Genomic DNA, 16,205 nt, shown 5'->3' with positions numbered 1-16,205 from the left:
TTTCTTGCCAAAAAGGAGATGATTATAGCTGACAACCAATGAAAACCCTAAATTCAACATCTCGGTAAATTAGAATATGGTGAAAAGGTCAGATATTGAAGACACCTGGTGCCACACTCTAATTAGCTAACTAACTCAAAACACCTGGAAAAGCCTTTAAATGGTCTCTCGTTTTGATTCTGTATGACACACAATCATGGGGAAGACTGCTGACTTGACAACCGTCCAAAAGATGACCATTGATACTTTAAAGAAGGAGGGCAAGACACAAAAGGTCATTGCCAAAGAGGTTGGATGGTCCCAGAGCTCTGTGTCCAAGCACATTAATAGAGAGGCGAAGGGAAGACAAAGATGTGGTAGAAAAAAGTGTACAAGCAAGAGGGATAACCGCGCCCTGGAGAGGATTGCCAAAGAAAAACCGATTCAAAAATGTGGGGGAGATCCACAAAGAGTGGACTGCAGCTGGAGTCAGTGCTTCAAGAACCACCACGCAAGATATGGGCTTCAGCTGTCGCATTCTTTGTGTAAAGCCATTCTTGAATAAGAGACAACGTCAAAAGCGTCTTGCCTGGGCTCAAGACAAAAAGGACTGGACTGCTGCTGAGTGGTCCAAAGTTATGTTTTCAGATGAAAGTAAATTTTGTATCTCCTTTGGAAATCAAGGTCCCAGAGTCTGGAGGAAGACAGGAGAGGCACATAATCCACGTTGCTTGAAGTCCAGTGTCAAATTTCCACAATCGGTAATGGTCTGGTGTGCCATGTCATCTGCTGGTGTTGGTCCACTGTGTTTCCTGAGGTCTAGGGTAAATGCAGCAGTCTACCAGGAAGTTTTCAAACACTTTATGCTGCCTGCCGCGGACCAATTTTATGGAGGTGAAGATTTCATTTTCCAACATGACTTGGCACCCGCACACAGTGCCAAATCTACCAGTACCTGGTTTAAGGACCATGGTATCCCTGTTCTTGATTGGCCTGCAAACTCACCTGACCTTAACCCCATAGAAAACCTATGGGGTATTGTGAAGCGGAAGATGCGAGAGGCCAGACCCAACAATGCTGAAGAGCTGAAGGCCACTATTAAAGCAACCTGGGCTCTCATAACACCTGAGGCGTGCAACAGACTGGTCGACTTTATACCACGCCGTATTGCTGCAGCAATTCAGGCAAAAGGAGCTGCAACTAAGTATTGATTGCCGTACATGCTGAAACTTTCCATGTTCATACTTTTCAGTTGGCCACATCTCTAAAAAATATTTTTTGGTACTAGTCTTAACTAATATTTAAATTTTCTGAGATACTGAATTTGGGATTTTCAGTAATTGTCAGTACTAATCATCAAAATTTAAAGAAATAAACATTTCAAATATATCACCATGTGTGTAATGAATTGATATAATACGTAAGTTTCACGTTCTGAATGTAATTACAGAAATAAATCACCTTTTTAATGATATTCTAATAATATGAACAGCACCTATACTGCAGAGGTCTAGTCTCCTAGGTAAATGCTGCACAACATTTTTATTTCTTAAAACCACTGTACTTGTTTGTACTACATTTTGTTGTACTGTTTTTCAGCCCAGATTTGATTGATTTAAATTTCAATGGGCGACGCCGTTTCGCCATTCAAATTTTTCAATGTACCAGCTCCGACACAGAACCGACCAATTAAGCTTGTAAGCTGTGGTACTACTGTACTCGTGTTCTGCTTCTCACCAATTGTCTGGAGATTCTTGGCAGCAGCTTCGCTCTCGTGGAACGGCTGGTCCGTCTGGCAGACTCAAGCTCATCCTCCGTGTCCTCGTCACTGGCAGGACAGGAGTCCCTCCCTGTGGCAGCCATACGCACGTCCGGCATTTGGACGTTTTCCTGCAGAAATGGACGTGTTTGTAATATGTCATGGGTATTCATATATTGTGCCAAGTCAATCGATCTATCACCTGGTCTCCATCATCAAGGATGGGATGTCTACATTACTTGAAACAGGCGCTAAAAATGACGTAAACATCGAATGGCGGAATGACTTGTCGAATAGGAATGGGTACTAGAGATTAAGCGGTATGTTTTTTTAAGGGGCCGGATATTACATTAGTAGTCAAGGAAGGCTGATAACCGGCATTTGGAGACAATTTTCATTTACAGTAAAAGTTATTTCAACATGAATAGTATAAGTCAATAAACAGCTGGATGGTATTAAAAATTTTTTGGAAACGTCGGGCCAGTAGTGACAGACTATGTTTACCGTATTTTCCGCGCTATAAGCCGCACCTAAAAACCACAAATTTTCTCAAAAGGTGACAGTGCGGCTTATAACCCGGTGCGCCCTATATATGTATTAAAATAAATATTTATTTTCATAGAGTTTAGGTTTCGCAACTACGGTAAACAGCCGCCATCTTTTTTCCCCCGTAGAAGAGGAAGCGCTTCTTGAGATGGTTTCCTGTGGACGGGACTCTCGCTGCTGTCTTGGATCCGCTTGAACTGAACTCTCGCGGCTGTGTTGGAGCCACTATGGATTGAACTTTCACAGTATCATGTTAGACCCATTGCTTTCGGTCCCCTAGAGAGGGGGGGTTGCCCACATCTGAGGTCCTCTCCAAGGTTTCTCATAGTCAGCATTGTCACTGGCGTCCCACTGGATGTGAATTCTCCCTGCCCACTGGGTGTGAGTTTTCCTTGCCCTTTTGTGGGTTCTTCCGAGGATGTTGTAGTCGTAATGATTTGTGCAGTCCTTTGAGACATTTGTGATTTGGGGCTATATAAATAAACATTGATTGATTGATTGATTCTTCTTCTATGGTAAGCAACCGCCAAGGTAAGCACCCGCCCACCTGGAAAGAGGAAGCGCTTCTTCTTCTACGGTACGCAACCGCCAAGGTAAGCACCCGCCCCCGTAGAAGAAGAAGAAGCGCGCGGCTAATCCGATTCATTTCATTTGTGTGTTTCTGTAAAGAGGACCACAAAATGGCTCCTACTAAGAGACACGCGTACAACGCAGAATTCAAACTCAAGTCACGCAGAAGAACACGGAAATAGAGCAGCAGCGAGAGAATTTAACATAAATGAATCAATGGCGCTTAGGTGGAGGAAGCAACAAGATGACCCGCGCCAAGTAAAGAAGACAACACAGAGTTTCCGAGGGAACAAAGCAAGATGGCAACAGTTGGAGGACAAACTCGAGCAGCAAGCAGAAGTGTCAGTACCATCACTATTCCAATGACGGCAACAGCGCTAGCAAGCCAACTTCACTTGGATGATTTTAAAAGGTGGTGCTTCTTGGGGTTTCCGGTTCACGAAAAGACGCAATCTCTCCATCCGCACACGGACTACTATTTCACAGCGACTGCCAAAAGACTTTCAAAAAAAGCTGGCTACTTTCCGCGCATATTGTAAAAACAAGATAGCTGAAAGAAAGATCCGGCCAGGAAGGCAGGATTCATGGGACTGCCGGACAACAACAGCGACACTGACTCTGATGACTTCGACGAGACGGAGCCCGCCATTTTGGATGCCGTATTCGCCCAATTTTTTAAGAATTCGAGGGATTTATGGATGAGGAATAACTTCTAAAGGTGAGCTTTAAATGTCTATTTTCTGTGCTGTGACAACGTTTGAGCAACGTTGAGTTATTGATGTTGCTATTGCTCTGCAATATTTTGAGTGTTACTTTTGTTGTGATTGCACATTTGCACACTGGTTTGTATTATTAAAGTTTGACTGACCTGACTGTTTTTTTGACATTCCCTTTAGCGCAGCGTGGGCGCGGCTTATGACCCGGTGCGGCTTATAGGTTAACAAAGTTTTTAAATATGCCATTCATTGAAGGTGCGGCTTATAACACGGGGCGGCTTATAGCGCGGAAAATACGGTACACTGCAGGCCAAAGTGTCCCAAATCTGACTTTTTTTTTTTTAATCTGATTTTTCCCAGCTGACTGTTTACACTGCAAGTAAAAGGTTTATTTTCAAGGCCAAAAATAGATATTCACTTAGTATTACTTTCTTTAAAACATTTATTCAGTATTTTTTAACTTTAGAAAGATACATGATTGTCAACGATAATGATGCCAAAAAACATGAAAAAAGGCTTAATATGAAAATGTAATAATGTTTATAGATATGCAACAACAGCAACATATATGCTATCTGTTGTTGTGTTCCCTATTTTTGAGTGTACAAAATGAAGGTGTGTGTTGAGTCTGACTTGGACATAATATGGACTATACACAAATGCTTTTTATAATAATGTAATTTTGTTTGTAATTTATATGCAATCTGTTGTTTCCCTAATTTTTGTTGTTGTACATCAATCAATCAATCAATGTTTATTTATATAGCCCCAAATCACAAATGTCTCAAAGGACTGCACAAATCATTACGACTACAACATCCTCGGAAGAACCCACAAAAGGGCAAGGAAAACTCACACCCAGTGGGCAGGGAGAATTCACATCCAGTGGGACGCCAGTGACAATGCTGACTATGAGAAACCTTGGAGAGGACCTCAGATGTGGGCAACCCCCCCCCCTCTAGGGGACCGAAAGCAATGGATGTCGAGCGGGTCTAACATGGATGAGGGTGTGTGTTGCCGAGCCCGACTTGGACATTGTCTGGACTGGACCTGGTTTTAAAAACCTTTTAGACAAGTCTAATTTCATTAACAACCTGGACTGGTGAAGATAAGGTTTTTTTTATTATTATTTTATAAATAAAATAAAATGAGATTTAAAAAAAGAAAGAAAAAAAAATAACATTTTCTTGGATAAAAAAGAAAGTAAAATCATATAAAACAATTATATCAAAAATAGTAATTAAAGATAGTGTTAGTGGACCGGTGACACACACAATCATGTGTGTTTCAGGGACTGTGTCCCTTGCAGACTGTTATATATGTTGTGGGAACCAGAATTTTAGTAGCAGAAAGCAGAAACAACCCTTTTTTTCTGTGAGTGGGTGTGGATGAGTGTGAATGGGGGATGGAGGGGTTTTCTTTGGGGGGTTGATGCACTAATGGGAAGTGTATCTTGTATAGTTTTATGTTGATTTAATGAAATAAAAAAATTAAAAAAATAAAATTAAAAAACTTAAAAAATGTGATTTTTATCGGACTCCAGTTCAATGAAGTGAAAACAAAAGGAAATTGACCAGGCGGAAGTGGCTACTACTACAAAATAAAATAAGTCGCCTTACAATAAAAAATATTTGTTTTTTATGTGAAAATCAAAGTAACATATAGTGTAGCTTTTTTTTTCAACTCACTTGTAAGCAAATGTGCCACAGCAACAATCTCTATTTCTTCGGAATCAAAATATATATTTATTACATATAGCCTATTATTTGCGGACTCTTGACAAGTGATGCACCGGAAAATTAGGTCGTCTTAAATAGAGACTTTCTTCACCGAAAGTGGATGTTGTGATGAAATATTCACTTCCGTTGGCGACTGAGTCTTTCCCGGCGCACACGAGTAACCTAGCTCGCTTGAAGCTGACGAAAAAAGTCACATTCAGCTCGCATTGCCCTCCATCCATCCATCATCTTCCGCTTATCCGAGGTCGGGTCGCGGGGGCAACAGCCTAAGCAGGGAAACCCAGACTTCCCTCTCCCCAGCCACTTCGTCTAGCTCTTCCCAGGAGATCCCGAGGCGTTCCCAGGCCAGCCAGGAGACATAGTCTTCCCAACGTGTCCTGGGTCTTCCCCGTGGCCTCCTACCGGTTGGACGTGCCCTAAACACCTCCCTAGGGAGGCGTTCGGGTGGCATCATTACCAGATGCCCGAACCACCTCATCTGGCTCCTCTCGATGTGAAGGAGCAGCGGCTTTACTTTGAGTTCCTCCCGGATGGCAGAGCTTCTCACCCTATCTCTAAGGGAGAGACCCAAACTCATTTCGGCCGCTTGTACCCGTGATCTTATCCTTTCGGTCATGACCCAAAGCTCAGGACCATAGGTGAGGATGGGAACGTAGATCGACCGGTAAATTGAGAGCTTTGCCTTCCGGCTCAGCTCCTTCTTCACCACAACGGATCGGTACAACGTCCGCATTACTGAAGACGCCGCACCGATCCGCCTGTCGATCTCACGATCCACTCTTCCCTCACTCGTGAACAAGACTCCTAGGTACTTGAACTCCTCCACTTGGGGCACGGTCTCCTCCCCAACCCGGAGATGGCATTCCACCCTTTTCCGGGCGAGAACCATGGACTCGGACTTGGAGGTGCTGATTCTCATTCCGGTTGCTTCACACTCGGCTGCGAACCGATCCAGTGAGAGCTGAAGATTCCGGTCAGATGAAGCCATCAGGACCACATCATCTGCAAAAAGCAGAGACCTAATCCTGCGGTCACCAAACCGGAACCCCTCAGCGCCTTGACTGCGCCTAGAAATTCTGTCCATAAAAGGTATGAACAGAATCGGTGACAAAGGACAGCCTTGGCGGAGTCCAACCCTCACAGGAAATGTGTTCGACTTACTGCAGGCAATGCGGACCAAGCTCTGGCACTGATCATACAGGGAGTGGACCGCCACAATAAGACAGTCCAATACCCCATACTCTCTGAGCACTCCCCACAGGACTTCCCGAGGGACACGGTCGAATGCCTTCTCCAAGTCCACAAAGCACATGTAGACTGGTTGGGCAAACTCCCATGCACCCTCAAGAACCCTGCCGAGAGTATAGAGCTGGTCCACAGTTCCACATTGCCGTTTAGACTTAAGTCACATTTGAAAAGATCTGATTCCAATCGGATTCAGGACTTTCCCGTGATGTGAATCTGATACCAAAAGATCAGATTTGAAGCACTTCGGAGCATTACTGGCATCTGTCACTTGAGGGCAAAAAAATCTAATTTGGTGTGCAGTATAACCGGGCCATAAAGTTTTTTGTGGTGCCAATGTGTTCAGTATAGCGCCAAATAACATCAGGCAATTTCCTTAACAACTTTATTATGCGTGTCTAATGGACAGGTGAAAAGTTAAAGTATTAATGATTGTCTCTCACACATACACACACACTAGGTGTGGCAAAATTTGTCCTCTGCATTTGACCCATCCCCTTGATCCCCTGGGAGGTGAGGGGAGCAGTGGGCAGCAGCGGTGCCACGCTTGGGAATCATTTATGGTGATTTAACCCCCGATTCCCACCCTTGATGCTGAGTACCAAGCAGGGAGGCAATAAGTCCCATTTTTTTGTAGTCTTTGGTATGCCTCGGCCGGGGTTTGAACTCCCAACCTACCGATCTCAGGGCGGAAACTAATCACAAGGCCACTGAGTAGGAGCATTAGCATTTTTTTATATATATTTTTTTTTTCCCAAGATGGCGCTGCTGTAGTGACTGCTGATGGCAGGAGCTCTGTGCTCTTGTGTCATCCTTTTGTGTTTCCCTCTTGTTTTCATGTGTTATTATATTCTTTTGCCTTTTGGTCCGCGACCCTTTGGGACTATGTGACAAGGAGTGGCACTTTCGTGACCTCTGTGGTGCTTTTTTGTGGACTTCTGGATCTGCCTCCAGGGAGTCTTTTGGCCATGGAGACCAGCTGCTGGGTCTCTGCCACACCGGGGTCGGTTTGGAGGGACTGGAGGAGATGTGGATGAGGGGACAGGGCTGCGGAGCTGTCACTGAGCGCCGGGACAGAGAGGCTTCGCGGTGTCTTGGCTGGGTGAGCAGGTGTCGGACACCTCAGTCACCCTGGACGTATCCTCGCTCATCCATGCGGACTGGACACTGGCCGAAAGTGGAGTCTGCTGTCTTGGTTGCTTTGTTGGGTCTGCTCCTGTCTCTGGCCATGCTCCCTCCACCCCAGCGGACGATGGCGGGGAACACCGCAGAGGCCACCACAGTGGATATGTTTATTTTACTTTTTATTCATAGCTGTATGTAGAAGTGTCTGGTTGTATCTGCTGCTTTAATGTCTTTAATGTCCTCTGTGTTCTTTGATGTTTGCCTCTTACACGCATGTAAGAGGGATGTGTACTATGGCTATGAGCTGAGTTGTTGTTTTTTTTCCCCTGGACTCAGTCTGCACCCCCAGTCCAGGGCCCAGGCTAAGACTGATTTTTTATTTTATTTTAATCTTCTATTTTCGCGGTGTCCTTGTTTACCTGTATCTCACCTTTTTTGTAAGGGGCGCTGGAAGCCGGCAGACCCGTCAGCGATCCTGTTCTGTCTCCCTGTAATGTTTGTCTGATCTTGAATGGGATTGCGCTGAAAATTTTAATTTTCCTGAAGAAATTCTCCTGATGGAATAAATAAAGTACTATCTAATCTAATCTAGTCTAATTTCTATTTCAAAATATAGAAAATTGGCAAAAAAATATGGCATTTCTGGACCTCACAATGACCCCGAGAGGGACAAACCGTAGAAAATGGATGAATGGATGGATACATTGTGAGGTTTCCCAGTCAGGAACCCAGAAATATTGCAAACATTTAAATAGAAACAAGTCTGGGCACCTTCACGACGCTTATAGTTGAGACATTTTTCAAGCTGGCTGACATCAGTTCGTCCTGGATGTTACACAAAGTGTGAGAATGTGTTAGCTGCTGCCTGCTCTTCTTAAGCTATATAATAAGTCTCCTATTTGTCAAGATATATTCACAAACAGTTTGGATATTATCTCAATCTTCATCGTGTCCATCCATCTCTTTCGCGCAGTTATTTGATTGAATCACAGAACATGAAACTTGCGGCACTCCTTTATTGGGCCCGTGCTCAGAGTGTTGCCAAGGCTAGTCGAGCAGACGCCATCTCTGCAGTCGCAAAAACAAAAAAAAACCGAAGCCGGAAGACGACAGAAAAGAAGGGGAAAAAAACTGAATGGCAGAGGGGTTAGTGCGTCTGCCTCACAATACAAAGGTCCTGCAGTCCTGGGTTCAAATCCAGGCTCGGGATCTTTCTGTGTGGAGTTTGCATGTTCTCCCCGTGAGTGCGTTGGTTCCCTCCGGGTACTCCGGCTTCCTCCCACTTCCAAAGACATGCACCTGGGGATAGGTTGATTGGCAACACTAAATTGGCCCTAGTGTGTGAATGTGAGTGTGAATGTTGTCTGTCTATCTGTGTTGGCCCTGCGATGAGGTGGCGACTTGTCCAGGGTGTACCCCGCCTTCCGCCCGATTGTAGCTGAGATAGGCGCCAGCGCCCCCCGCGACCCCGAAAGGGAATAAGCGGTAGAAAATGGATGGATGGATCCCAGGGGAAATAATGTGAGTTTTGACAGGTAAATAACAACTAGTACTACAGGAAAAAGAAAATGCAGGGGATAGGGAGGTGGGCGTTTGTTATATGCTGGTATTGTATGTATACTGTATATATTGTATCTGATGATGTAGTTCTGTTGTAGTTGTAACGGAGTATAGTACAAGTATAGAAAATGTTTGACCCTTACTGTAGCTGGGAGCTCTTGGCCATCCACCGTGCCTCTTTCCACGGCTGAAGGCAGCAGATTATTCAAGCAGAGCTCCAACTTATCCGCAGGAAGGTCAAAGAAATCAAAGTCATCATCTGGTGGGGACAAAACAATAGTGTTCAATATCTTCAGGCCAACATTTTGTATGCGTACACAGCGGCCTGCAACCTACCTAACAAACTAACACAATTGCAATTAGCCAAGTAGAATACCCATCAATAACATAACAGTCCAGAGGGCTTTTTATTGTGATTGTTGCCACATAAAATAAGTGATTTTGCGTCAAAATGTTTGGAATTGCGATGTGTTCAAGGGGAACTTCACTCTTTGGGGGAATTTTGCCTGTCGTTCACGATCATTATGAAAGACAGGACGACGGGTGGATTTTTTAAAAATGCGTTTTAAAGACGCACTAAAGACACTGAGATCATTATCCATGCGTTTGTTACGTCTCGCCTCGACTACTGTAACGTATTATTTTCGGGTCTCCCCATGTCTAGCATTAAAAGATTACAGTGGGTACAAAATGCGGCTGCTAGACTTTTGACAAGAACAAGAAAGTTTGATCACATTAGGCCTGTACTGGCTCACCTGCACTGGCTTCCTGTGCACTTAAGATGTGACTTTAAGGTTTTACTACTTACGTATAAAATACTACACGGTCTAGCTCCATCCTATCTTGCCGATTGTATTGTACCATATGTCCCGGCAAGAAATCTGCGTTCAAAGGACTCCGGCTTATTAGTGATTCCCAAAGCCCAAAAAAAGTCTGCGGGCTATAGAGCGTTTTCCGTTCGGGCTCCAGTACTCTGGAATGCCCTCCCGGTAACAGTTCGAGATGCCACCTCAGTAGAAGCATTTAAGTCTCACCTTAAAACTCATTTGTATACTCTAGCCTTTAAATAGACTCCCTTTTTAGACCAGTTGATCTGCCGTTTCTTTTCTTTTTCTTCTATGTCCCACTCTCCCTTGTGGAGGGGGTCCGGTCCGATCCGGTGGCCATGTACTGCTTGCCTGTGTATCGGCTGGGGACATCTCTGCGCTGCTGATCCGCCTCCGCTTGGGATGGTTTCCTGCTGGCTCCGCTGTGAACGGGACTCTCGCTGCTGTGTTGGATCCGCTTTGGACTGGACTCTCGCGACTGTGTTGGATCCATTATGGATTGAACTTTCACAGTATCATGTTATACCCGCTCGAAATCCATTGCTTTCCTCCTCTCCAAGGTTCTCATAGTCATCATTGTCACCGATGTCCCACTGGGTCATTATTGTCACCGATGTCCCACTGGGTGTGAGTTTTCCTTGCCCTTATGTGGGCCTACCGAGGATGTCGTAGTGGTTTGTGCAGCCCTTTGAGACACTAGTGATTTAGGGCTATATAAGCAAACATTGATTGATTGATTGATTGAAATATTATGTGATCAAAATATTATGTGATCAAAAGTCCGCTTACAATGGGGCCAATAGGTTAATTCAATTAATTCTGCCTATAAAGCCCTTAAAAAACATCCAAACACCTAGATTAGGGTTTTATATACATGTAAGTATATATGTAATGTAGTAGCACATTTGTAGTAACATTCGAAACGTACGTATTTTGATCATTTTAAGCATATGAGGCGCATTCATTTTAAAAAATGCAACGTTTGCTTCTTTTTTTTTTCTTCATCACTGATTTCTGCTCACTGCAGACTTTGTGAGAGTCAACAAACAGAAAACATCACTTACTGGTCAAGGTCTGCTGTCATTAGGATGCCGACTGCTGGGATGTTAAAATAATCTGGGTATGTATAATCTTCGACCCAACTCTCATTTGAGACAAACATTAAGAGTCTTACTAAAACAGCTTTCTTTCATCTCCGTAATATTATATAGTGTCCCATTTTGTTTATTCATGCGTTCGTTACGTCTCATCTCGATTACAGTAGTAGATTATTTTCTGGTCTCCCTATATATAGCATTAAAAATTTACAGTTGTTACAAAATGCGGCTGCTAGACTTTTGACAAGAACAATCAATCAATGTTTACTTATATAGCCCTAAATCACTAGTGTCTCAAAGGGCTGCACAAACCACCACGACATCCTCGGTAGGCCCACATAAGGGCAAGGAAAACTCACACCCAGTGGAACATCGGTGACAATAATGACCCAGTGGGACGTCGGTGACAATGATGACTATGAGAACCTTAGAGAGGAGGAAAGCAATGGATGTCGAGCGGGTCTAGCATGATACTGTGAAAGTTCAATCCACAATGGATCCAACATAGTCGCGAGAGTCCAGTCCAAAGCGGATCCAACACAGCAGCGAGAGTCCCGTTCACAGCGGAGCCAGCAGGAAACCATCCCAAGCGGAGGCGGATCAGCATTGCAGAGATGTCCCCAGCCGATACACAGGCAAGCAGTACATGGCCACCGGATCGGACCGGACCCCCTCCACAAGGGAGAGTGGGACATAGAAGAAAAAGAAAAGAAACGTGTACTGGCTCACCTGCACTGGCTTCCTGTGCACTTAAGATGCCACTTTAAGGTTTTACTACTTATGAATAAAGGACTAAATGGTCTAGCTCCGTCCTATCTTGTTGATTGTATTGAACCATATGTCCCGGGCAGAAATCTGCGTAAAAAGAACTCCGGCTTATTAGTGATTCCCAGAGCCCCAAAAAAGTCTGCGGGCGATAGAGTTTTCTATTCGGGCTACAGTACTATAGAATGCCCTCCCGGTAACAGTTCGAGATGCTACCTCAGTAGAAGCATTTACAGTAAGTCCCATCTTAAAACTAATTGAAATAGACTAGTCTTTAAATAGACCCCTTTTTAGACCAGTTGATCTGCCGTCTCTCTTTTCTGCTATGCTCCCCTCTCCTGTGTGGAGAGGTTATCAGGTGACCACGGATCAGCCTTCACAGAGGATGTCAAAATGCAAAATGTATTTTTATTTTTATTTATTTATTTTTTAAATGTAAAAACATCCATGCCAAGCAGTGTTGCATTCTAGATGCCTCATAGGACACTCTTTTTTTTTTCTCTCTCTCTCATGCTATATCCCTTATTTTTGTTACTTGCCATAAATGTCTTTTTGATATGCACTCTAGAAGGATATTTTTTACAAAAAAATGTACAAAAACACTAAAAACGTGTGTTTGTTTTTTTATTTTTATTTTTGTTTTGTTTATTTTTTTTTTGAGTTTTTTTCAAGCAAAAGTCCGCTTACAATGTATCAGTCGGTAACATCTCGGGGCTCTGATTTGTCTACATGCAAGAGGATCCCCTGCTGGTCTCCCTAAGGACTGAACTTTCACATGAAGTTGGGACCCAAGGTGGACCACTCGTCTTGGCATCAGTTGGTGACGTCTGTGAGCCCTGGTGGGTCTACATGCAAGAGGATCCCCTGCTGGCCCCACTATGTACTGGACGCTCACATTATTAACCACATCTGCGGTCCCTTCCGGGGTTTCTCGTTGTTCCTACTGGGTTGAGTTTTTTTCTTGCCCTGATGTTGATCTGCCGTTTCTTTTCTTTTTCTTCTATGTCCCACTCTCCCTTGTGGAGGGGGTCCGGTCCGATCCGGTGGCCATGTACTGCTTGCCTGTGTATCGGCTGGGGACATTTCTGCGCTGCTGATCCGCCTCCGCTTGGGATGGTTTCCTGCTGGCTCCGCTGTGAACGGGACTCTCGCTGCTGTGTTGGATCCGCTTTGGACTGGACTCTTGCGACTGTGTTGGATCCATTGTGGATTGAACTTTCACAGTACCATGTTAGACCCGCTCGACATCCATTGCTTTCCTCCTCTCCAAGGTTCTCATAGTCATCATTGTCACCGACGTCCCACTGGGTGTGAGTTTTCCTTGCCCTTATGTGGGCCTACCGAGGATGTCGTAGTGGTTTGTGCAGCCCTTTGAGACACTAGTGATTTAGGGCTGTATAAGTAAACATTGATTGATTGATTGATGTGGGATTTGATCCGAGGATGTCGTTATGGCTTATGCAGCCCTTTGAGACATAAGTAATCTTTGATTCACTGATTGATTGATAAATTCCCATTTAGATGAAGAATGAGTCATAATCCTCGCAAAGAAGTGGGGTAGGAACAAGCACTTTTCGTGTCGTCCTTGCCATTTCTAGGTCCTAAATTGGCTGTCAGAAGCATCCCAACTTGTCGGATTACCCTCTCAGACGTCTCATGTCAAGGTGAGAGGCATGATTAATGATAAGCTTACAGGGAGCAGGGAAGCGAGGAACAGCAGACCACTCTAATGTAAACATAGGGATTCACGGAAGTGATTACATCATGACTGTAAATAGTTTGTCTGTGTTAGCGCTTATAATAACAATATCAATAATACTAGGCTTATATCCAAGTCACAACATGTAAATGGAGTATTGTTGGCTATTTATCAGATTTTATAGGTAGAATAGTGGAGCACCCATTGGTTTTGCTGTAAGCTAAGATATATTTAAGTTTATTTGATATTTAGAAATATATATATATTTTTTTAAATCCATCCATTGTCATGTCTTTCATAATGATTGTGAACGATAGGCAAAATTTAAAAAAAAGTGTAGTTCCCCTTTTAGGCGTATTTATTTGGGGATGTGTTATATTGTCCAATAACACATCCGCCTGTGATTTTATGAACTCGCAATCATTGTTTTTGCAACACTAACCCCAGAAACCACAGGAGCTGAAAACAAATGTGCAAAACGTTTTGGAACATTAACAATTTATCAGTCTCTCAGGATCTTGCTGGCATTTTTTGAGATGTCTGAATCTGCAGGAGTTCTTCCTACAAACTACAATGGAAAGTCCATCTTTTTTAAGGCGTGATAAATTCACGAGAGTCAGTGAAAGTTGCAATAAATTTATGTGATTTTTCACTCTTTCTTGAGAAAATTTTACAATTATTATGACATAGTAAATAATGAACAAATATAAACAAAACAACTGAGGAAAGCATAACACTGGTACACATAAATGTGCAAAATAGGCTTTATTCAGCCACAACAACATAATTGTGTATTAACGCAAGGAAGAAACTAAACTTTAATATGAGGAGGAAAATCATTATTGCTGAAAACCAGTAAACAATGCAAATAATCTTAAAAGGACATTAGCATAGAAATTACATTTTGTATACCAGCTGTACACAGACTACTCTAAAGTACATCCAAGCTTCATGTCTAGTATTCTCTCTCCGAAAGCTGTACTATTGTAAAAAAAATAGTTCAAGGGTGTAATCACTTCTGTGAGGTACTGTTTAAGTAGATATGTCTAACTCTTTAGAGCGATCTATAGCAGTGGTTTTGGTTGGTAAATGAGTTAATTATAATAAAAAAAAGAGAGAGCAATTAAAAATGATCAACCAGGGGTCAAGAGGGCACCTTTGGGAGTTCAGGAGGTGAGGACTCCAGAATTTGAAGAGATTTCACTATTTTTAGGATGCTTTGGAAGGCATTTTCGACATAGAAATGCTGTAAAAATTAAAGAAAACTTAGTTAGATTTTAATTCAAGAATAATGATAAAATTTTGACGAAAAAATATAAATGTAAAAAATTAAATATGTTGTTGAACTCGTGAGTCACTTAGTAAAGTCATGGATGTAAGACTGCATTCAGGGTGTCTGCTACAAGTTTGTATAATTATAACACAAAGCTTTTAATTACATGTATATTAATATTTTTTATTAAGATTTATCAATATATTTGTAAATAATGAGTAAAATATGAGACAATACCTCCATGTCAACAGCAATGTGCCATATTACTTGCTAAGAGTAGTAGCTAATGAAAATGACTGACCATGCAGTGAGTTTTCTTTTACAATCTTTTCTTTTCAACATATTTGCTTCCCTCGCAATGCTTTTTTAACAACAACCAACCAGTTGTGTTAAAGTGCTGATAAGTCGCCAGAAATGTACCATTAAACAATCACTGGTACCATTTTTTCCATTTACAGCAATGCACTGTAAAAACGGTGAATGTAGATTTTAAGGTTAAAAAAAGTAGCAGCTCAGTCACCAGAATATTGCAATAAAAATAACAAGGGTCCTGTTTTTAAATTTATAGTAATGCACTATTTAAAAAAAAAAACGGCAATAGACAGTAAAACAAAATGGCAGCTCAGTGGTATAGTTTTTCAATTTACAGTATTGTGATGTAAAAAAAACAAAAAAACAATAAGTTTTATGGTAAAATTTTGGTGTCTGAGCTGCCTGTTTGGAAATTTGTAAAATATATAGATTTTTTTTTACAGGCTAACATGTTGAATTTGAATTTGAGACCCCTGCTCTATGGTAAAGTTTTGACTTTTTGACGGTCTATAGAAAAGGATAATCTTGGGTCGCCAAGCTTTGTCCACATCCTTTTGATTGATTGATACTTTTATTAGTAGATTGCACAGTTCAGTACATATTCCGTACAATTGACCACTAAATGGTAACACCCGAATAAGTTTTTCAACTTGTTTAAGTCGGGGTCCATGTTAATCAATTCATGGTACAAATATATACTATCAGCATAATACAGTCATCACACAGGTTAATCATCATAGTATGTACATTGAATTATTTACATTATTTACAATCCGGGGGGTGGGATGAGGAGGTTTGGTTGATATCAGAACTTCAGTCATCAACAGAGAAATGTGGACATTGAAACAGTGTAGGTCTTATTTAGTAGGATATGTACAGCCAGCAGAGAACATAGTGAGTTCACATAGCATAAGAACAAGTATATACATTAGAAGTACATTTGAGTTGTTTATAATCCGGGGAGATGGGATGTGAATGGAGGAGGGTATTAGT

The 16,205-nt window shown here is 42.4% G+C and overlaps 1 protein-coding gene across 2 annotated transcripts in view; it reads right to left on the bottom strand.

Moving 5' to 3' along the window:
- The window catches only part of cep192 (centrosomal protein 192), a 146,364-nt gene that overhangs the window by 92,340 nt on the left and 37,819 nt on the right, over nt 1-16,205 (bottom strand). For both annotated transcript variants that reach the window (XM_061881703.1, XM_061881704.1), the window contains 2 exons: nt 9,383-9,498; nt 1,717-1,869 (listed from right to left, as the gene is read on the bottom strand). In XM_061881703.1, the coding sequence (XP_061737687.1) occupies nt 1,717-1,869; nt 9,383-9,498 (269 nt within the window). The remainder of the gene's footprint in view (nt 1-1,716; nt 1,870-9,382; nt 9,499-16,205) is intronic.

Source organism: Nerophis ophidion, linkage group LG21 (genome assembly GCF_033978795.1).
Source record: "Nerophis ophidion isolate RoL-2023_Sa linkage group LG21, RoL_Noph_v1.0, whole genome shotgun sequence".
Taxonomy (NCBI): Eukaryota; Metazoa; Chordata; class Actinopteri; order Syngnathiformes; family Syngnathidae; genus Nerophis; species Nerophis ophidion.
The sequence above is the reverse complement of the archived record's forward strand: the minus strand, read 5'-3'. Positions and strand labels throughout refer to the sequence as shown.